The sequence below is a fragment of the Mercenaria mercenaria genome, chromosome 16, assembly GCF_021730395.1.
Source record: "Mercenaria mercenaria strain notata chromosome 16, MADL_Memer_1, whole genome shotgun sequence".
NCBI classification, from domain to species: Eukaryota; Metazoa; Mollusca; class Bivalvia; order Venerida; family Veneridae; genus Mercenaria; species Mercenaria mercenaria.
Window position 1 is genome coordinate 5,735,761 of NC_069376.1, and position 18,412 is coordinate 5,754,172.

General features: G+C 34.4%; 1 protein-coding gene across 1 annotated transcript in view; it reads right to left on the reverse strand.

Moving 5' to 3' along the window:
• Window positions 1-18,412, reverse strand: part of LOC123543813 (uncharacterized) — a 453,424-nt gene that overhangs the window by 430,688 nt on the left and 4,324 nt on the right. The window contains exons 2-5 of the mRNA XM_053526066.1: window positions 14,459-14,617; window positions 10,888-11,362; window positions 4,329-4,412; window positions 3,323-3,403 (exon numbers count right to left, since the gene is read on the reverse strand). Coding sequence (XP_053382041.1) covers window positions 3,323-3,403; window positions 4,329-4,412; window positions 10,888-11,362; window positions 14,459-14,617 — 799 coding nt within the window. The remainder of the gene's footprint in view (window positions 1-3,322; window positions 3,404-4,328; window positions 4,413-10,887; window positions 11,363-14,458; window positions 14,618-18,412) is intronic.

The following is an 18,412-nucleotide window of genomic DNA, read 5'->3' on the forward strand; positions in this document are numbered from 1 at the left end:
GAACGACTGATGCCAGTCTAGAAAGACCGGTGCAGAGACAATTTTTGTTAGCGCTTATTTGTATTCATCGACTCTGTATGCACAGAACATACATGTAGTTTAATACAACTTGTTATGTATATATGTAAATCGAAGCAGGGGTATAAAAAATTAAAACGAATTTTTTGCGTTAAATATTGTATGTCACGATTACATAAAATATTTCGAGGAAACAGAGACATACTTTTTTTATTACGAATTTGTGGAATTAGTTGACCTTAATGTGAAAAGCCATGTTGATTCCGTAATTTTCTATATTGATATTTCATTAGTTTTAATTTATTTAGTCAGAATCTTGTAGTCTGGATATCGTTATTTCCTTTTGCGCCAAATTTTATTTGCGGGCGGGGGAGTGGGGGGTGGCGGAAACTTGTGTTTATTTGGGAGATTTCTTAAAGGCAAAGCAGTTTCATGTGAGCTTCGGATAACTTAGCAGTATTAATTTAGCAGTATCAGACATGATAACAGCTCGGAGTGTTCTCCATTGTTTCTTCTACAAGAGTCAGATTGTGCGTCTTTCTTCACTGAAATGACGGATGATGTCATAAATCTCTTATTTTTGAACCTATTTTTTCCATTACATTAATCCCCATTAACACCTGTGCATACATTCTTGTCACTAACATCATAAATGAAATAAAGATAAGTCGAAATTCAACGAAAACCAGATTTTTAATTGCATCATGCCAACGGGCTCTTTAACAAATGCTCATATTCTATTAAACATATAATATTTATTATAACTATGACCATATTGTTCTACTTTTAGTTACCCAGTATCATTAAAAGGACCTTTCTGTCACCAAAAGAAAAAAATAAAAAAAATTGGATCTCATTGAGATTTGTACCGACACTCTTCCATTCAACAGCACAAAAATCTATTTTTTCTTTCAAGTACAAGAGTGCCAGAATGTCAAAATATACGCCCGTCACAGGAGATTTCTATACACTAGAACCTGTATTGGCAAATGGAATTTTAGTTTTGTGGTTGTTTAGTAATTAGGCGTAAAAAAATTGTTTGTTTCCGGTATCCCGACCTACCCTAAATTTTTGGCCCGACCCTAAATGTTTTTATGTCCTTGGAGAATATTTTTTCAACTTTTAAAAAAAAGATGCAAAACTGCACTTTTCATGCTTTAAACATGGCCAGTGATGTTAGAAATCAACTTACTGATGCTCTAAAGGCATAACCCCCTTATTTGTAATCATTTTTGACAAAAAAAATAATTTCCGAAAAGTCTCCCTTAATAAAAAAATTTTCAAAAAAAAATAAAAAAATTCCGACCTACATACCCTAATTTTTTTTAGCATGTTACCGAAAACAAAGATTTTTTTAGGCATTATTGTAATTATTTTGTTTTTCTATGTCCACAAAAAACTCCTTACCAGGTACAGATACCTTGAAATACAACTAAAATTCGAAAGTAACATCTATCTTGTACCACAGAAAAGTGGTCTTGGTTTTTCTCTACGGTCAATTACAAAAAAAGTTATTGATAGTAACAACTAACGGAAGTTAATCTTAAAAAAAAACAAAACAAATTGTAAGTCCACACAAAATCCTTACCATGTAGAGATAAATTGGATGTAACATGCATGTTGTACTACAGAAAAGTGGTATCGATTTTTCCTTATGACTACTAATGAAAAAGTTACAAAATAAGCTATTTATAGTGACAACAAAGGGAAGTAATTCTAAAGAAGGGACCTGTGCATGACACTCCATCATATGATGGGTACAATTGTGTTCAGTTTACATCAAAATCCCTCCTTTCATGAAGAAGAAATGCTCCAGACAAAGTCATTCTTGTATCTGACCCTTGGCCTCTAAGTGTGACTTGACTTAAACCTAGGGACATGGCTCTTGCGAATGACACTCCGTCTCGTGGTGCTGAACATTTTTGCCAAATTATATCAAAATCCATACATGCATGTTGAAAAAATGCTCCGGACAAAGTTTTCATTTTTATATCCGTTGATGCTTTTAATCCCGTAAAGCATGATACTGGTTAGAAATATTATATTTGTGCGTACTTAACGTATGTAGTTAATTCATACAAAAATACAGTTAGAGGCATTTTTTACTTATGCCTGCGATGCATATATTCCTAACAGACATGGTGAAAAAAGTTTATTGTATACATGTATCTTTCTTTTTCATTATGCTGCACTAATGTTTTGCTGAAATTTTCTTCTCTTTATCATTTCTTACTTCAGCAATTGTTGACTCAGTGAAATGTAGTCATCATTACACGTATAAATCGGTAAAAGATAATTTACACAAAATAAATATATAAAAAGATGACCACGACAAAAGAAATAAAATAAAAACGACAGTGACACAACAGTCGCAAGGAAAGAAGTTTACACCAAATATTGGCACTCATTTCCCCCGACATGTTTCAAAATGAATCTTATTACTGACAGACGAAAACAGAAGTCTGAAAAAATTGAACATCATAGTATTGAATTATTCATGAACTAAACTGAATGACATTGAATGAAAGAGTGCATTATACCGTTGGAAAAAAAAACATGGGTACATGGCAAATTTTACTAACCAAACAGTTTCACCCAGAGGTAATGTTATATCAAGAGAAATATAAAATCGAACTAACGAACGACATAAAGTGGGTGGTCCGTCACATGGATAAAGTAGTGCCCGGGAAGCTGTAAAAATCTGCGTTCCCGACCTCTTCAAAGTGGATTCTATATGATTCATTATTTATTGAAGTTAAGTCTGCGTTCCCGACCTCTTCAAAGTAGATTGTTTATGATTTATTATTTATTGAAGTTAAGTCTGCGTTTCCGACCTCTTCAAAGTGGATTCTATATGATTTATTATTTATTGAAGTTAAGTCTGCGTTCCCGACCTCTTCAAAGTGGATTCTATATGATTCATTATTTATTGAAGTTAAGTCTGCGTTTCCGACCTCTTCAAAGTGGATTCTATATGATTTATTATTTATTGAAGTTAAGTCTGCGTTCCCGATCTCTTCAAAGTGGATTCTATATGATTTATTATTTATTGAAGTTAAGTCTGCGTTCCCGACCTCTTCAAAGTGGATTCTATATGATTTATCATTTATTGAAGTTAAGTCTGCGTTCCCGACCTTTTCAAAGTGGATTCTATATGATTTATCATTTATTGAAGTTAAGTCTGCGTTCCCGACTTTTTCAAAGTGGCTTCTATATGATTTATTATTTATTGAAGTTAAGTCTGCGTTCCCGACCTCTTCAAAGTGGATTCTATATGGTTTATTATTTATTGAAGTTACATTACCTTCCTTTCGTTTCGGGTATGTAAACCATCCATATATTCTTTGAAATAAATTTGGCGGCTCATCTACTGCTTTCGGCGTTTCTGGAAGAAAAAAATCTGTGTTATAGGAAAGCTCCATACCAATACGGGATGATCAAGAGGTATATATTGTAATCATTCAAACCTGACATGAATTTGGATAGTTATATTTCCAGAATAAAACCACATCGATTCTCTTTTCCTTAATGTTGAAAAAAAGCTACAACCGTCTCTCCCATGTACATTCACATCTTTGCAAATAAACGTAGACTATACTCAGTATAATTTTAATCCCGTAAAGCATGATACCGATTTATTTCTAACAGACATGGTGAAAAAAGTTTATTGTATAAATGTGTCTTTCTATTTCCTATGCTACGCTAATGTTTTGCTGATTTTTTTCTCTTTATCATTTCTCACTTCAGCAATTATAAGCTCAGCGAATCCACACATCATTACAAGTATGAATCGGTAAATGATAATTACACAAAAAATAGATAAAAAGATGACCACGACAAAAGAAACAAAAAAAAAACTAAGAAAAAACGACAGTGACACAGTCGCAAGGAGTTTGAACCAAATATTGGCACTCATTTCCCCGACAAGTTATTGGACAATGTCAATGAATCTTATTACTGTCAGAGGAATACAAAAGACTGAATAATGGAACATCATGGCAATGAATTGTCCATGAACTAAACTGAATGAAATTTAATGAAAGAGTGCAATGAAAATATACCATTGAAAAACATGGGTACATGCCAAGTTTTACCAACCTCCACCAAACAGTTTCGGTCAGAGGTAATGTTATATGAAGAGAAATATAAAATCGAACTAACGAACGACATTAACCGAGTGGCCCGTCACATCGATAAAGTAGTTCTCGGGAAGCTGTAAAAGTCTGCGTTCCCGACCTTTTCAAAGTAGATTCTACATTTGTATATGGTTTATAAAATATATGGATTGGATATGATTCAAGTTACATTACCTTCCGTTCGTTTCGGGTATGTAAACCATCTATATATTCTTTGAAATAAATTTGGCGTCTCATCTTCTACTGCTGTTGGCGTTCCTGGAAGAAATGTTCCGTATCATAGGAAAGTGCCATACCAGAACGTAATGATTTTGAGAACACAATCAAGAAGTATATTTTGTAATCATTCCTACTAATGATGCTAGTTACCACTATAATTTATAGAGCGTTCTAACGCTCAAGACTGTTGTCCGTAATGGAGATACTGAGGTCATCAGACAGCGGATTTCCATATACAGCAAAACACCGCTCGCTCGAGGTCGCAAGGGGATGAGCAAAATGCTCGAGTTATCCATGGTTTCGAGCGACCCAAACATTGACCAACATACGAAGAAAATTAAAGTTTGTTTTACCAATTGTCATCGGGACCGTTTGCAGAGTAAACGGTGATGCGTAATAATAACATACTTGACATTTTCAAATACAAACGTATTACAAACGTTATCTATTGATAGACGTTTCAATATATAATTTGTAAATGGCACATGTGAAGAAACAACTAAGATTTTTTTTTATTTTTATTTATCAACAAGTGCATATCATAACTTACGTCTCAATTTTATGAATCGGCTATATTATTTCCTTTATTTGCATGCAAACAACTGCTGATTAAAATACTAAGATCTCATAACTATCTTCTCCATCCCGCAGAAAAGATGCTTTAAGTTATCAGTAATTGATCGATATTTGATCAATAAATCTTTTCTTTAAGCTTTTATCAATCATAATTAATCTCATCATAAGATCAAATATACCGACTTGGTATAGACTACGCAATTCTCACGGTGTATGAAATTGTTTGATTAACTCGAGTCATCGATGCTAGAGCGAGCGGTGTTTCACTGTGCTATTTGTTCGAGGCTAAATGTTTCTTTACACAGTATACACTTGTGTATGGGTTGAGTTATAACGTTGTTCCTGAAGTAAAGTTACGTTACCATACAGTTTACTATGACGGCTGATTTCAGCCAACTTCACCTTTTCGGTATGTTGCTGCGACAAAGCGAAAAAGCGAGATTTTCGGTTTTATCGCGCTGTCGCCTTTTCACGCTGTCGCGGGCACCAGGGCGAAGAGGTGATATTTCTGGGGTTTTTTTGCGCGTTGTCGTCGTTTTGCTTTGTCGCAGAGCAAAAAGGTAAGATTAAGAGCTTGACAAGGGAAAAACCACAACGCGACAAGGCGAAATAGCACAAATCTGAAATCGCCGTCAGCGGCGCATAAACATCCCGCTATTTCAATTAGCCGACGTGTCGCTCGGGACAAAGCGAAAAGGCGACAACGCGCCAATAGAAAAAAATCGCTGGTTTCGCTATGTTGCCTTCCTTTAGCGCATGCGCACACCATTGTTATGAGATGTCTAGTTTATTCTATTGCTCTCGGTTTCAATAATGCTCACAATAGTACATAAATTTTTTAACACATAACAAAAATGAAAAGGGTCGGGTTTCTTTAGCATTCAGCCCGTTATTACAACATCAGCATACTTTTCGTCCCATAGAAATATTGTTTTACTCCATTAAACAGATTTAATGTGAGCAAGTAACTTGAGAGAAAAACAACAATCAAACAAAAATATGCAATAACACATAAAAAAGCATACTAGTATCAAAAAATTCATTTCTGCAATGGAACTACTATATTGTTTCTTGAAGCTGCCTCTTCTTCCCAACTATTCCAAAAGAAACCCAACCTTTATTTAAATCCATACTTTGTTAAGCAAATAAGAACATAAGTAGACAGTTTCATTCATAAAAGTGTATATATAAAAGGTATAGAAAAAGATACATAAGGTTATTGAATTTATTGTACTTCTTAAACAAATTTGATTGTTGAATAAAATCATGCACTGCTAAAGATACTGTTATACTATTTTCTTATTTTCTTCTTCTGTTTGTTCTTCTTTTCCAAAGGGTAATATATTTGTGTTTATAGGATGACATTGGCTTGAGAATTAAAATAGTCGAAGTGTTTTCCTTTGTATCTTTTACAAATAAAGAAATAAATGTTCTGCTATTTGTTCTCCGTTTCCGCATTCATAAACATGATCTTAAGCGAGCATAATAAACTGCTTGTCCCCTTTCTCCAATGAGGCTCAAACAATTCTTTCAATTTTGCTTTGATGAATATGTTTAAGGAGGGTGATTCTTTAACTGAAGGTTCTAATTCATTCCATAACTGATGATGGTATACAGATTTCTGTACGGCGTGCTGAAGTCACAAGGTTGTCATATTTTATGAAAATTATGCAGTAATGTCATTGAAATAGACTGGTAGTGTTATGAGATATGATAAAATGTATACTACATACTGCGCATACGCTTCAGGATGGCGACAAAGCGGTTGTTTTCAAATCTCGCCTGCCTTGTCGCATTGTCTCTTGGGACAAAACTAAAAGGCCAGAACCCGCCAAAAGAAAAAGCTCGGCCTTTCGCCGCTTTGTCGCATTTCTGTAGCAATGCGCACACCATTGTTATGAAATAGGCGAGATTTCTGGTATTGCCGGGTTGTCTCTTATTTGATTATCCAGATAAAGCGACAAGGCGAAAAGGCAAAAGTTTTAACGCGCCGCAGACAAAACGTTAAAATTCTCGCTATTTCCACTTTTTGCATTGTCATTTATCGCTTGTCGTGCTCTCAATCTCGCTTTTTCGCTGTGACACCCGCAACAAAGTGAAAAGGCGACAACGCGCCGAAATAACAAATATCTGGCCTGTTTGTTTTGTCACAGCCGACAAAGCGAAAAGGTGAAGTTGGTAGAAATCAGCCGCCATAGTTTACACTAATTACCATATATCCCGTCTCAGACACTATTTGAAATCGTTTTATCTATCTACTTAATAGACTTCCATCTTCTGCAAAAGTATTTTCATTTTTAACGGCTATCCAAAGCAACTGATATAAGAATAACCCGGAAATATAATGTTTCTAGTAAAAATCTTATTAGTGACACAATTATATTAGTTTTCATCATTATTATTATTCTGCATAGAATATAGAGATTCTTCAAGTTCATAAAAAGCAAACGGATAGCCCATTTGTGCAAGGCTATATACATATACAACTGTATGGTTACTACGACGGTAGCCATGTGTTTGTATTTGTCCAATATGGCCGCTCAAAGCGAAAAACAATTGAACATCATGTAAGTTCTTAAAGATATTTATTACGTCTTACTACGTTTGGTTATGTCTAAATAAGTAATCGACGTACTGACATGGCGATCGGAATTGTATTAAGCATAAATACGTCCTATAAACTCATGGCAATTGTTCGCATGAGAGTTTCCCAGATTTCATTGTTATTCTCTACAAAATCAAACTATATGGTTTAAATGTATGTAAATATACGATAATCTCAAGTGTAAGTATGCATAAACTGTGATATGTGTAAAGCACCTAAGATTTAAAGGAACACAAAACATATAGTGTCGCAAAAACATGAATGTAACGGTTTGGATAATAAGTGTACGCCGGTTTGGATGACTTAATCTCTTTGGATGTTTGCGGTTCTGACTGACAGATTTAACTGCTAATTTTAAAACAGTGTTTGTTTCTAAGTAAAGTTTTCATATCTTACAATGGTACATGTTCAAATTTATCTTCCGACAAACCAAGCATGGCCTTCAAGCATTTAATTATATTATTGTAAGTGTATATCTTTACAAAATATATATGTATAATTTAAAGATATACACATATTATGTTGATTTATAATAATACTAATCTTGTATAGTTAATCAAACTGATGTTAATGCTAACAATTTTGAAACCAATATTTTTCAAAGAATGTTTGAAATGAGTAAACACATACTCTTGCTGATGACAAAAATAATATGTTAAAACTGAGCAAATAATCAATGCATACTGAAGATTGCTTCAATTTGCTACACATTGACGCACACCTCAGATGTTATATTTGCTTTAGCACTTGCCCAAATGAACAGAGCATTCTCGTGGAAGGCATAGCTCCATGACCTGCGGGAAATACGTTACGCGACAGGTTTAATATATTGTGGTTAACTTTGCTATACTGGGCTGACACATCACCTTTCAATCTACACTAACAGGTTTATACCCTAGTGGTGGTTTTGCTAATGACAGTTTCAAAGCGACGCCCAGGTGTCTGTATGTTTCTTTCTTTCTTTTACATTACATATACGTTATCGTATGTTTATATTTTTTTCAGTAGAGTTTAATAATGTACAAATCTATGCAAACAATGCTGTAAAATATCTGCTTACATACATGAACTTGTCCAAAACTTGCTAAGTCATATACAAATAGCGACATTTTTTTTCAAAGAACAGAAAAGTCTTGACGCCTCTGCACTACATATCGGATAATCAGAGTGAACATGTGTTTGAAGTTTTATTTCATCTTAAAAGTGAGATGTGAATAGGTGCGGTACCTGCTAACGTATCAACGCTACATCAGTATTTGTTAGCACAAGGGAGCGGCATAACTCTGCATTTACGTAAAAGTCAGATTTGCAGATCCTTACTTTGCATGTTTGATCGTCACAGGTAATTTATTCTAACTATTGCTTATTGAGATAACTCTTTACGTACAAAAAGGTACAAAATTCAATTTAGCGAAGTTGGTCATCATACAAATAGTTAACAAAGAGTAAAAGGAAACCAATGACCGGATGCGTGCAATAGCCCTTCGTATTCTTCTAGTAGTTGGGGTAAACCAATTTGTGGAATAGTGAAAATAACTAATGTGCACAGGGATGCTTTTAAGTTGGTAGGTAAATGGGCGAACAAACGTTTTTTGTTTATTTTGCGCCTATTTTCTAAGCATTTACTAATTTCTCTTCTAAACGATCCATTGATAAATGTGATAATTAAATGAGCATTTACTTTAAATGAATTTAAATCAAATGACCCTGTAAATGGAACCAAGGGTTAAAAATCAAACGACTTGGATATCTAACCGGCCTGCTGGTACTCAGATATACTTACGCTGATTTCTTAAAACTCGTTTTAATCTACTTAAGGATATCTATTGATTCATTTCAAAAATCTTCCCGGAAATTAAACGTGACACATTTTCATGCACCGGTATCAAAAATGATTGCAGTAGTTACATTCTTAATTTCGAATCGTTTAGGCACAGTTCTTCCTTTCAGCTTATATATTTTTATGTACTTCAGCTTATTTCTTTCCCAAACGATCTAAAATGATCTAAAATGGCCTAATTGTAGTAACAGGGTAAAATATCACACAGCTGTGATGGTTTACAAATCTATGCATAACATGGTACCGATCTACATGACTGAAATATTAAGTGTCTCAAATAATAAATTGCATAATCTACAAAGATCGTGTTTTGCGTATAACACCTCGTACAAATTATCTTAAAGATTCATTCTCGTACTTCAGCGTTAACATTTGGAATAAATTACCTGCTGAAATTAAGAAATCAAATACATTACAAACATTCAAAAATAATATCAAACGACATTTGTTCATGTTACAATCCAGTGCTTATGATAATTATATTAATATAGTTTTTACATATCATGATGTCAGTTATTTTATTATTATTTTGTTTTGCTGTTGTTTTTATTTCTCTTTAATAGTCTTATAATTATGTGAGTATCTGTCGGATGGATGAATGGGAAGCTTCTAATCGTATTTAATACATTGATCATTCTTTTTTATATATTTAAATATGATTTTGTGAAATTTATCGTAAATGGTTGTATACATGTGTATTGTTGTTGTTGTTAACGGAAGGCCATACTGAAAATAAGTTTACGTTTCATTTTCATATTATGTACACTTTGTATGTTACCTTCATTAAATAAAGGTTTTGTTATTATTATTATTACTATTATTATAAAGCTTATCTCTAATGTCCAAGAAATAAATGAAGGAGACAGATGTGGTTGTATCTGGTTTTATAAACTTTGATACCGATTTTTCATGCAGGAATGCGAATTAAGTTGCTGTCTAAACCGTAGCATATACTAAATCCAAACCGTTATCTGCTTTTATATTACTTGTTTCCAAACTGTTACACACTTGATACACAAATGATTGACTTGCGATGGCGTATTTTGGCAAAAATAGCATTATTTATGTTTAGATATGTTAAAATGTTTCTTCTTTCTTCTTTACTGATGTTCCTGATAATACAATCAAAAATGTTTTGATAACATCATTTAAAAGTTTCGTATTTGCTTCTTGATTCCCATAATCTGCACGTTTTTACCACTTAGTAATTAAAACTGGAATGATCTGATCTTTTTATATCAAATAACTTGAACCGTAGAATGAAAACTAAAAACATAATAAAATCTGTATGTTAAATGCATGTATAAACGCAGAAAATATCCAAAATAACGTGATGTTTTGACATCTTTTTGCTCGGAAGAAGCATATTTGACAGATCCAAACACATCGCTACCGGTGTAGGTACTATACTGTGTATACTTACAGATGCTTAAATGATGTTCTAAAGAAATGCACTTACAAACATGTACATTCTTTACACTTGTTGTATTTACCTTCTTTGTTCGCTGGTGCTGATTCCGCAATCTGCTTTAGTGCTTCTTCAGCTTTTGCAGAAATCTTTGCCACTCCAACTTCCAACTCGTCTATCCCTTTATCAACAGCTTTTTCTATCTGTTTTACTCCATCTTCGGCTCTGACTTCTAACATGCTAACCCCTTTATCAGCACACTCTCCTATCTGTTCCTTTCCAATATCCAGTACTTTTTCTAGCGATTCCTTAGTTTGCTTTTCTAAATCATTAATTGCAGACTCTAATGCTTTGTCTAGATGAGCAATTGATAAAGTTTTTTTGTTGTTAATAGCCTCAACAGACTCGTTTTTGATACTGAATAGTTCTGATTTTGTGTTCTTGGCTTCCGTCTTTTGTTCATCTATTTCAGTCCTTATTTTACCTTGAACTTCCTTAGCAACACCATCCAGCACGTTTCGGATATCATCTTTACCTATGACCAGAGTATCGTTTTGAAGCTGGAATAAATTCAGTAAATAATCGTTGAAATTTATCTAATAAAGTCTAATAATCAGTAAGGATATTTTATGTTTATTTGATATTTCTTGTGCTCATGAGCCATCCAGCTGGCTTATGGAAGGTCGGTGGTTCTACCCAGGTGCCCGTTCGTTGTGAAATAATGCACGAAGGGCACATGGAGTCTTCCTCCACCATCAAAGCTGGAAAGTCGCCATATGACCTAAAATTATGTCGGTGCGACAATAGACCGAACCTTCGAAATTACAAAAAAGTATGAATAATCACTTAATAGAATAAATTTATGTTTGTTTGTTTGTATAAAAAGTTCCGCGTTTTAGATTTAAAATTATATACGCCCTATTATATATGTTTAATTATTAATAACATATGTATGCTGCCTCTAAAAGCTTAAAGTTATATATGGTATACATGTATATTGACTTTTGAAATGTGAATGTGATTTAGTTTCTATATTTCGTCATGTTCAGTAGTAATATCTTAAATGAACTATTTTTAATTAATGTAATACGCGCTTTGGAAATCTTTAAAGAGATCACCTAATATGAAACGTACACGGAAATCTAAAGAAACTAAGATAAAGTATTTGACACCATCTAGTCACCGAGAAAAGATGCTACTGGTTTTGATCTACTTATCTATGTGAAAGACGTTTCAGAATCGAAAAGAAATACCATAACTGCGTTACACTTATTTCACACATACATTGCATAGTTTATAAGTTGCAAAATTACTCCTTTTTATATCTATGCACACCTAAGCTATTCCACGAGAATTATTAATGTAACAACACATGCTGAAGTATTAACGTTACTTCGACGTAATAGTATTTTCGCCAAACATACGCTATGACATCCTAAAAGTAGGTAACTATTTCAGAATCCAGGTCATTACAGTACTTACATTGAGTGACCTATAATATCAATTGGTAGTTTTGCTCCATACTAGTTACTTACTTACCTTATATCAAAGATATTCGTTTATATATAAATTTGCTATTTGCAAAAATTGAAAAAAAATATTTTTAGCAATGTTGACCTGCACTTTGACCCACGCCATTACCCTCTACGCACTCATGGGTAGGTTTCAATGTTTATACACATTTCAAACTAAGATTTGTTTTACATTTGAATCTAATATTTTGTAGACAAATATGTGAGTGAAAGTAAGTCACTAGATCAATTTCAGGGTCGAAGTTTACTTTCAAATTGGTACACAAAACTATACTATGTGCCTTAAATTTGAAGGCTGTAGCTTGCTAAATGTGAATATAATAGGAAAAATCAAGGCCAAATATCAATTAAGAATACAAAATTATGCGCGCAGTCCTAATTTGAAGCCTGTAGCTTTATAAATGTGAAAGTAGGTCAATCTCAAGGTCAAAATTAATTTTGGAACACACAAGTATGCATGTGGTCCAAATTTGAATGCTGTAGCTTGCGGAACGAGAATGTTGAACACTAGGTAAAAATCAAAATCATTTCGGTACAAAAACCTATGCATGTGGTCATTGAAAGCTGTAGCACCAGAAATGTGAAAGAAAGTCGCTAGGCCAAGATCCAAGTCAACTCATTGCAAGGTTCATTTTGTTACACAAAACTATATATGTAGTCAAAATATGAATGTTTTCGGTTAAAAACAAATTACACATGCACGTGTTCCAAATTTGAAGCATGCAGCTTTAGATAAGTGAAAGTAGGTCACAAGGTCAAAGCTCATTTTTATACACAAAACGATGCATATTGACCAAATTTGAAGGCTGTAGCTTGAGAAATATACTACTAGGAGGACCACTGGATATACAATTATATTAGAATCAAATAAACAAAGTGCCATTACTCACTCAAAGGTTGTTGAACAAGTCTGAATTTCAGAGAATACAACTAAGGTAACAATTTATGATACACCATTCTGACAAACTTTGGTCAAAATCCCCGCTGTAGTTTTTGGGGAGAAGCGATGACGAGAAATTGTTAGCGGACACAGATTGATTTGAATTGCCCATCATCTGCTGTTACTTTAAATACTGAATTCTAAAACAATTAAGTTGTTTTGACATTACTTGGGCTTTCGGTTCATCGAACGTACACTGAACTTGTTTTAGGATAAAATCTACGACAAGTTCTATAGAAATAAATAACAAAATATGGTCAGTAGTATACCGTTCAACCATTCAAATTCTACTTGATTGGAAAACCCTTTGTTCTAGCCGAACTTAAAGTTAAAATTAAATTTTATTGAAGATTGAAGATGCACATTGGAGTAAGTGTCTGAAATTTCAAAAATTTATTTGAATATAAGAATTGCTGTTGTGATACTCTTTTAATAACACGCTTAGATAAAGTAAATTAAAGGATTATTAGAGATGTATAATTTCAAAAAGAAGATTATAAAAATGCAGTTTTCACAGCCAATTTCTAAAAATAAATCTTATATGCAAGATAAATCAAACATGTGTGCGCCATTATAGTTGCGAAGTATTTTCTAAAATTTACATGTCTGCTATTATTATTCTTCTTTTATGTATTCCAGGTGCCTCCGTGGCCGAGTGATTTAGGTCGCTGACTTCAAATCACTTGCCCCTCATCGATGTGTGTTCGAGCCTCACTCGGGGCGTTGCATTCGTCATGTGAGGAAGCCGTTCAGCGGGCTTACGGAAGGTCGGTGGTTCTACCCAAGTGCCCTCTCGTGAAAAAATAATGCACGGAGGGGCATCTGGGGTCTTCCTCCACAATCAAAGCTAGAAAGTTGCCATATGACCTAAAACTGTGTCGGTGCGACGTTAAACAAAAACAAATATTGTATTTCAATCTTCCAAAGGATTTTTCAACAGATTAGGTAAGTACATGTCGTACTTAATATTTTATGATATTTCGTTGAAACCAGACATTATGAAGAATAGTTTGAACATTTGTATTTGTGACCGGCTGATCAACTGCTATTAATTCAGTGAATCCCCTAAAATTCGGATGTTCATAATGCTTGTGTTGTTTTATTTCTAAAAACCTGCAAATAAGACAAAGAATATAGAAACGTATTTATACCCGAAAATCTGAAGAAGAAAAAAGAGCACCAACCTGTAATAGTTTCGTTTTAGCATTCTGTGCAGCTGTATTAGAAGACAAATGTGCAGGATCTGATAGCAAATTCAGCAAGATACTAAAATACTGCTGTAGATCTGTATCTTCTATCTCTAGCTTTGCGGAATGTCGAACTGCTTTGCCTACCTCTCTACCCTACATATAAATGTCACAAAAACTGTTTCAGAATATGTTTATTTGAAGCAAACTAATGGCCAGTTTCAGTTTGCAAATATTATTCAAAGAACGCATTTTCATAAATGTATTTTAGACTGAATATTATTTTTCTATTTCTATAACTATTTGTTTATTAAAACCGCAGATTGTTCAACAGCTAAATAAAAGCAATTATTTTTATCGACTGTAAACTAATAACAGCTATTTTATCTTTTAGACAATTGCTTTTATTTTTCAAGAAATCGTCGTTAGAATTTCGTATTACAAGTTAACTACGTATTATTGCACTGCTGCCACGCGGTAGAGCTAGAAGAAAGGTTAGGGAGGAGCCCGCCGGGGGGCAGAAACCCGCCGACAACGTCAGACGCCAAATTGCCAGAAACGCTAGACAACAACCAGCGGAAAAGGCGAGATAATTTCATAGATTTTAAGCACTTCATGAGAGAGGCACAAGTTCTACCTAACATACCTGATGATAATATTTTAATTTGTTTGTTTGTTTTGGGTTCAACGCCGTTTTTAACAGTATTTCAGTCATATAACGGCGGGCAGTTAACCTACCCAGTGTTCCTGGATTCTATACCAGTACAAACCTGTTCGCCGCAGGTAACTACCTACTTCCCCACATGAATCAGAGGTAGAGGACTAATTATTTCAGACACAATGTTGTTTATCAAATAGTCACGGAGAACATACACCCCGCCCGAGGATCGTACTCGCGACCCCGCAATCCGTAGACCGACGCTCTACCTACTGAGCTAAGTGGGCGGGGATAATAGTTTAAGTACTGGCGATATGGGGTATGGCCAACCTATGTTATTAAATTCTATGTCTGACAGAAATGCATGGGCATCAGGGCATAATCATTTTAGAGACGTTTCAAACAGTCTCGTTAATGTACAAAATACCAATTTGTTAAACAACGCAAGCTGCAATAACATGTTTGACAATATTAGCTTACCGTCAGTACGGTTAGCCGACGACGACATTGCAGTTCACTTACCAACTTCATTGAAACAACACATTTGTAACGGCTCATATGTTAATTTGGTTAATTCTAATGCTCAAAGAAGCTGTAGAGTTGTCCGAATATTGTAATGGTTGAGTTTTAAGGTTAAATTCAGACATGCAGATTCTCAAAAAGAATGTAAAGTAAGAATCAATAACAGAGAAAATGGACAAACGCATTTTTAATTTATGCGTCAGACTCTCTGTCTAATCACGCTGATAAAGTGTACGAATTGTTTCATTACATGTACAATATTAAGGAAGCCGCAATGAGACAAGAGTTTTTGAGCTGGCGGGAATATGACGTGGTTAAAAATCAATAATCTACTTCCGGAATAAAAGAGGGTCTTCCGGTCTGTCCCTCTTTTTTCCGCAATATGGAGTTTTTTACCGGTGAAAATCACAGCAAAAATTGAAGAAATCGCAGAGCACAGCACCAGAAAATCAGAATTTATTCGTATGTACGAACACAATTCCTAATGAAATGTACAAATTCTTGTTCATTTTCAAATGCAATTTGGAATTTTGTTCGTACGGACGAACACAAGCTGACTGTTCGTAAGTACGAACAATAATCCATATTCCTTATTTTTTTTATTTCTGACATTCTGTTTAAGCAGCTCAGATTTGTTCGTACGTCCGAACAAAATTCCAAATTGCATTAAAAATCTTTTTCATTGCTCGCTATTATTTGTTCGTACGAACGAACATCCTGGATTTGTTCGTACGTACGAACAAATGAGAGAACTGAAAAAGAATCTTTTTTAAAAAAAATGCAATTTGGCATTTTGTTCAGACGTACGAACAAATCCTGGTTGTTCCTATGTACAAACAATAATTCATATTCCGTATCAATTTTTCAGCTCCGATATTCTGTTCGAACAGCCCAGATTTGTTCGTACGTACGAACAAAATTCCAAACGAATTCTTGTTTTCATTTTTCACTCAGAAAAAGAATTGATTTAAAAAAATGCAATTTGGAATTTTGTTCAACTGTTGTTTGATTGTATATACAAAAGATTAATTTTCAGTTCTTACATTTTGTTTGAACAGCCCAGATTTGTTCGTACGTACGAACAAATTTCCAAGTTGCATTTAAAAATTCTTTATTATTTCTTATAATTATTTGTTCGTACGTACGAACAGCCGTACGAACAAATCCAGGGTCTGTATGCAAGTGATTATTTTCAGTTCTGACATTTTGTTTGCATGACTGTACAAATAAATCTGTGGACTGTATGCATTTGAAAATTATCCAAATATGAATAAATGTGAGAACTGAATAAGAATCTGTATACATTTCGAGGGCTTGGCGCAAAACTATTGTATCTTGTTCTTTATTTATATACACTTACAATAGTTTTGCACCAAGCCCTCAATTTGGAATATTGTTCATAGATACGAACATATGCCACTTTATACCATTTTGAAAAAATACAACAATCACTGAAAATTATTCAAAATTTCAACACATATTTTAATATATTTATTTAAAAAATTTCCAAAACAAATCTTATGAACATAACAAATATAATACAAATTCTAATATAAATAAGACAAGAGCTGTCATTGAGCTGTTGGTGACAAATGCCCCCAACCCTAAGTATGCTATAGTCGTATGCACATAAATGAAAGAAAACGAAAGCTCCACCAAGCGGGACAATATATGCCTAAACGGTTCTATCAGAGGAGGAAGAGAGCAAAATTTAAAGAACTTGACTGCTGAAGCCCAAGGACAAGAAGAACAAAGGGAAGATATTACAAATAATCTAAGTCAACAGAAACAAGAGCTCGGCGGCGAACACGAAATGCACCCCCCCCCCCCCCCCCCCCTTGATGCATTCTGTAATTGCATAAGGAACAGAAATTATATGCTCAATGTAAACAAATGTTCTACTGTTCTGGTCCAATCTGACCTTAGTTATATTTTCTGGTCCTTTGGGATCATGGAGTTCATTTAACATATGTGTAATAGAGTTCCGCTTAAGCCGGTGCTAGGGGGCGTGAGAGGTGTTGCAAATTTCATTACCTCTCATGAACAGACTCAATCAAACCGGGTCTGCTATTATTCTTTTTGGTTGCATTCTTTGCTTCCAAAGGATCTTTTTACAGATTTTATTAACTATCAATCACAACAGCAATCTTTAAGTGCCGTGTGGCGGCTGTAAAAAGTCTCCCCGTACTTGGATTCAGTGTTGTTACATTTTCTGATCCTTTGGGATCATGGAGTCCATTCAACATATGTGTAATAGAGTTCCGCTTAAGCCGGTGCTAGGGGGCGTGAGAGGTGTTGCACATTTCATTACCTCTCATAAACAGACTCAATCAAACCGGGTCTGCTATTATTCTTCTTTGTTGCATTCTTTGCTTCCAAAGGATCTTTTTACAGATTTTATTAACTATCACAACAGCAATCTTTAAGTGCCCTGTGGCGGCTGTAAAAAGTCTCCCCGTACTTGGATTCAGTGTTGTTATATTTTCTGGTCCTTTGGGATCATGGAGTCCATTCAACATATGTGTAATAGAGTTCCGCTTAAGTCGGTGCTAGGGGGCGTGAGAGGTGTTGCACATTTCATTACCTCTCATAAACAGACTCAATCAAACCGGGTCTGCTATTATTTGTTTTGGTTGCATTCTTTGCTTCCAAAGGATCTTTCTACAGATTTTATTAACTATCACAACAGCAATCTTTAAGTGCCGTGTGGCGGCTGTAAAAAGTCTCCCCGTACTTGGATTCAGTGTTGTTATATTTTCTGGTCCTTTGGG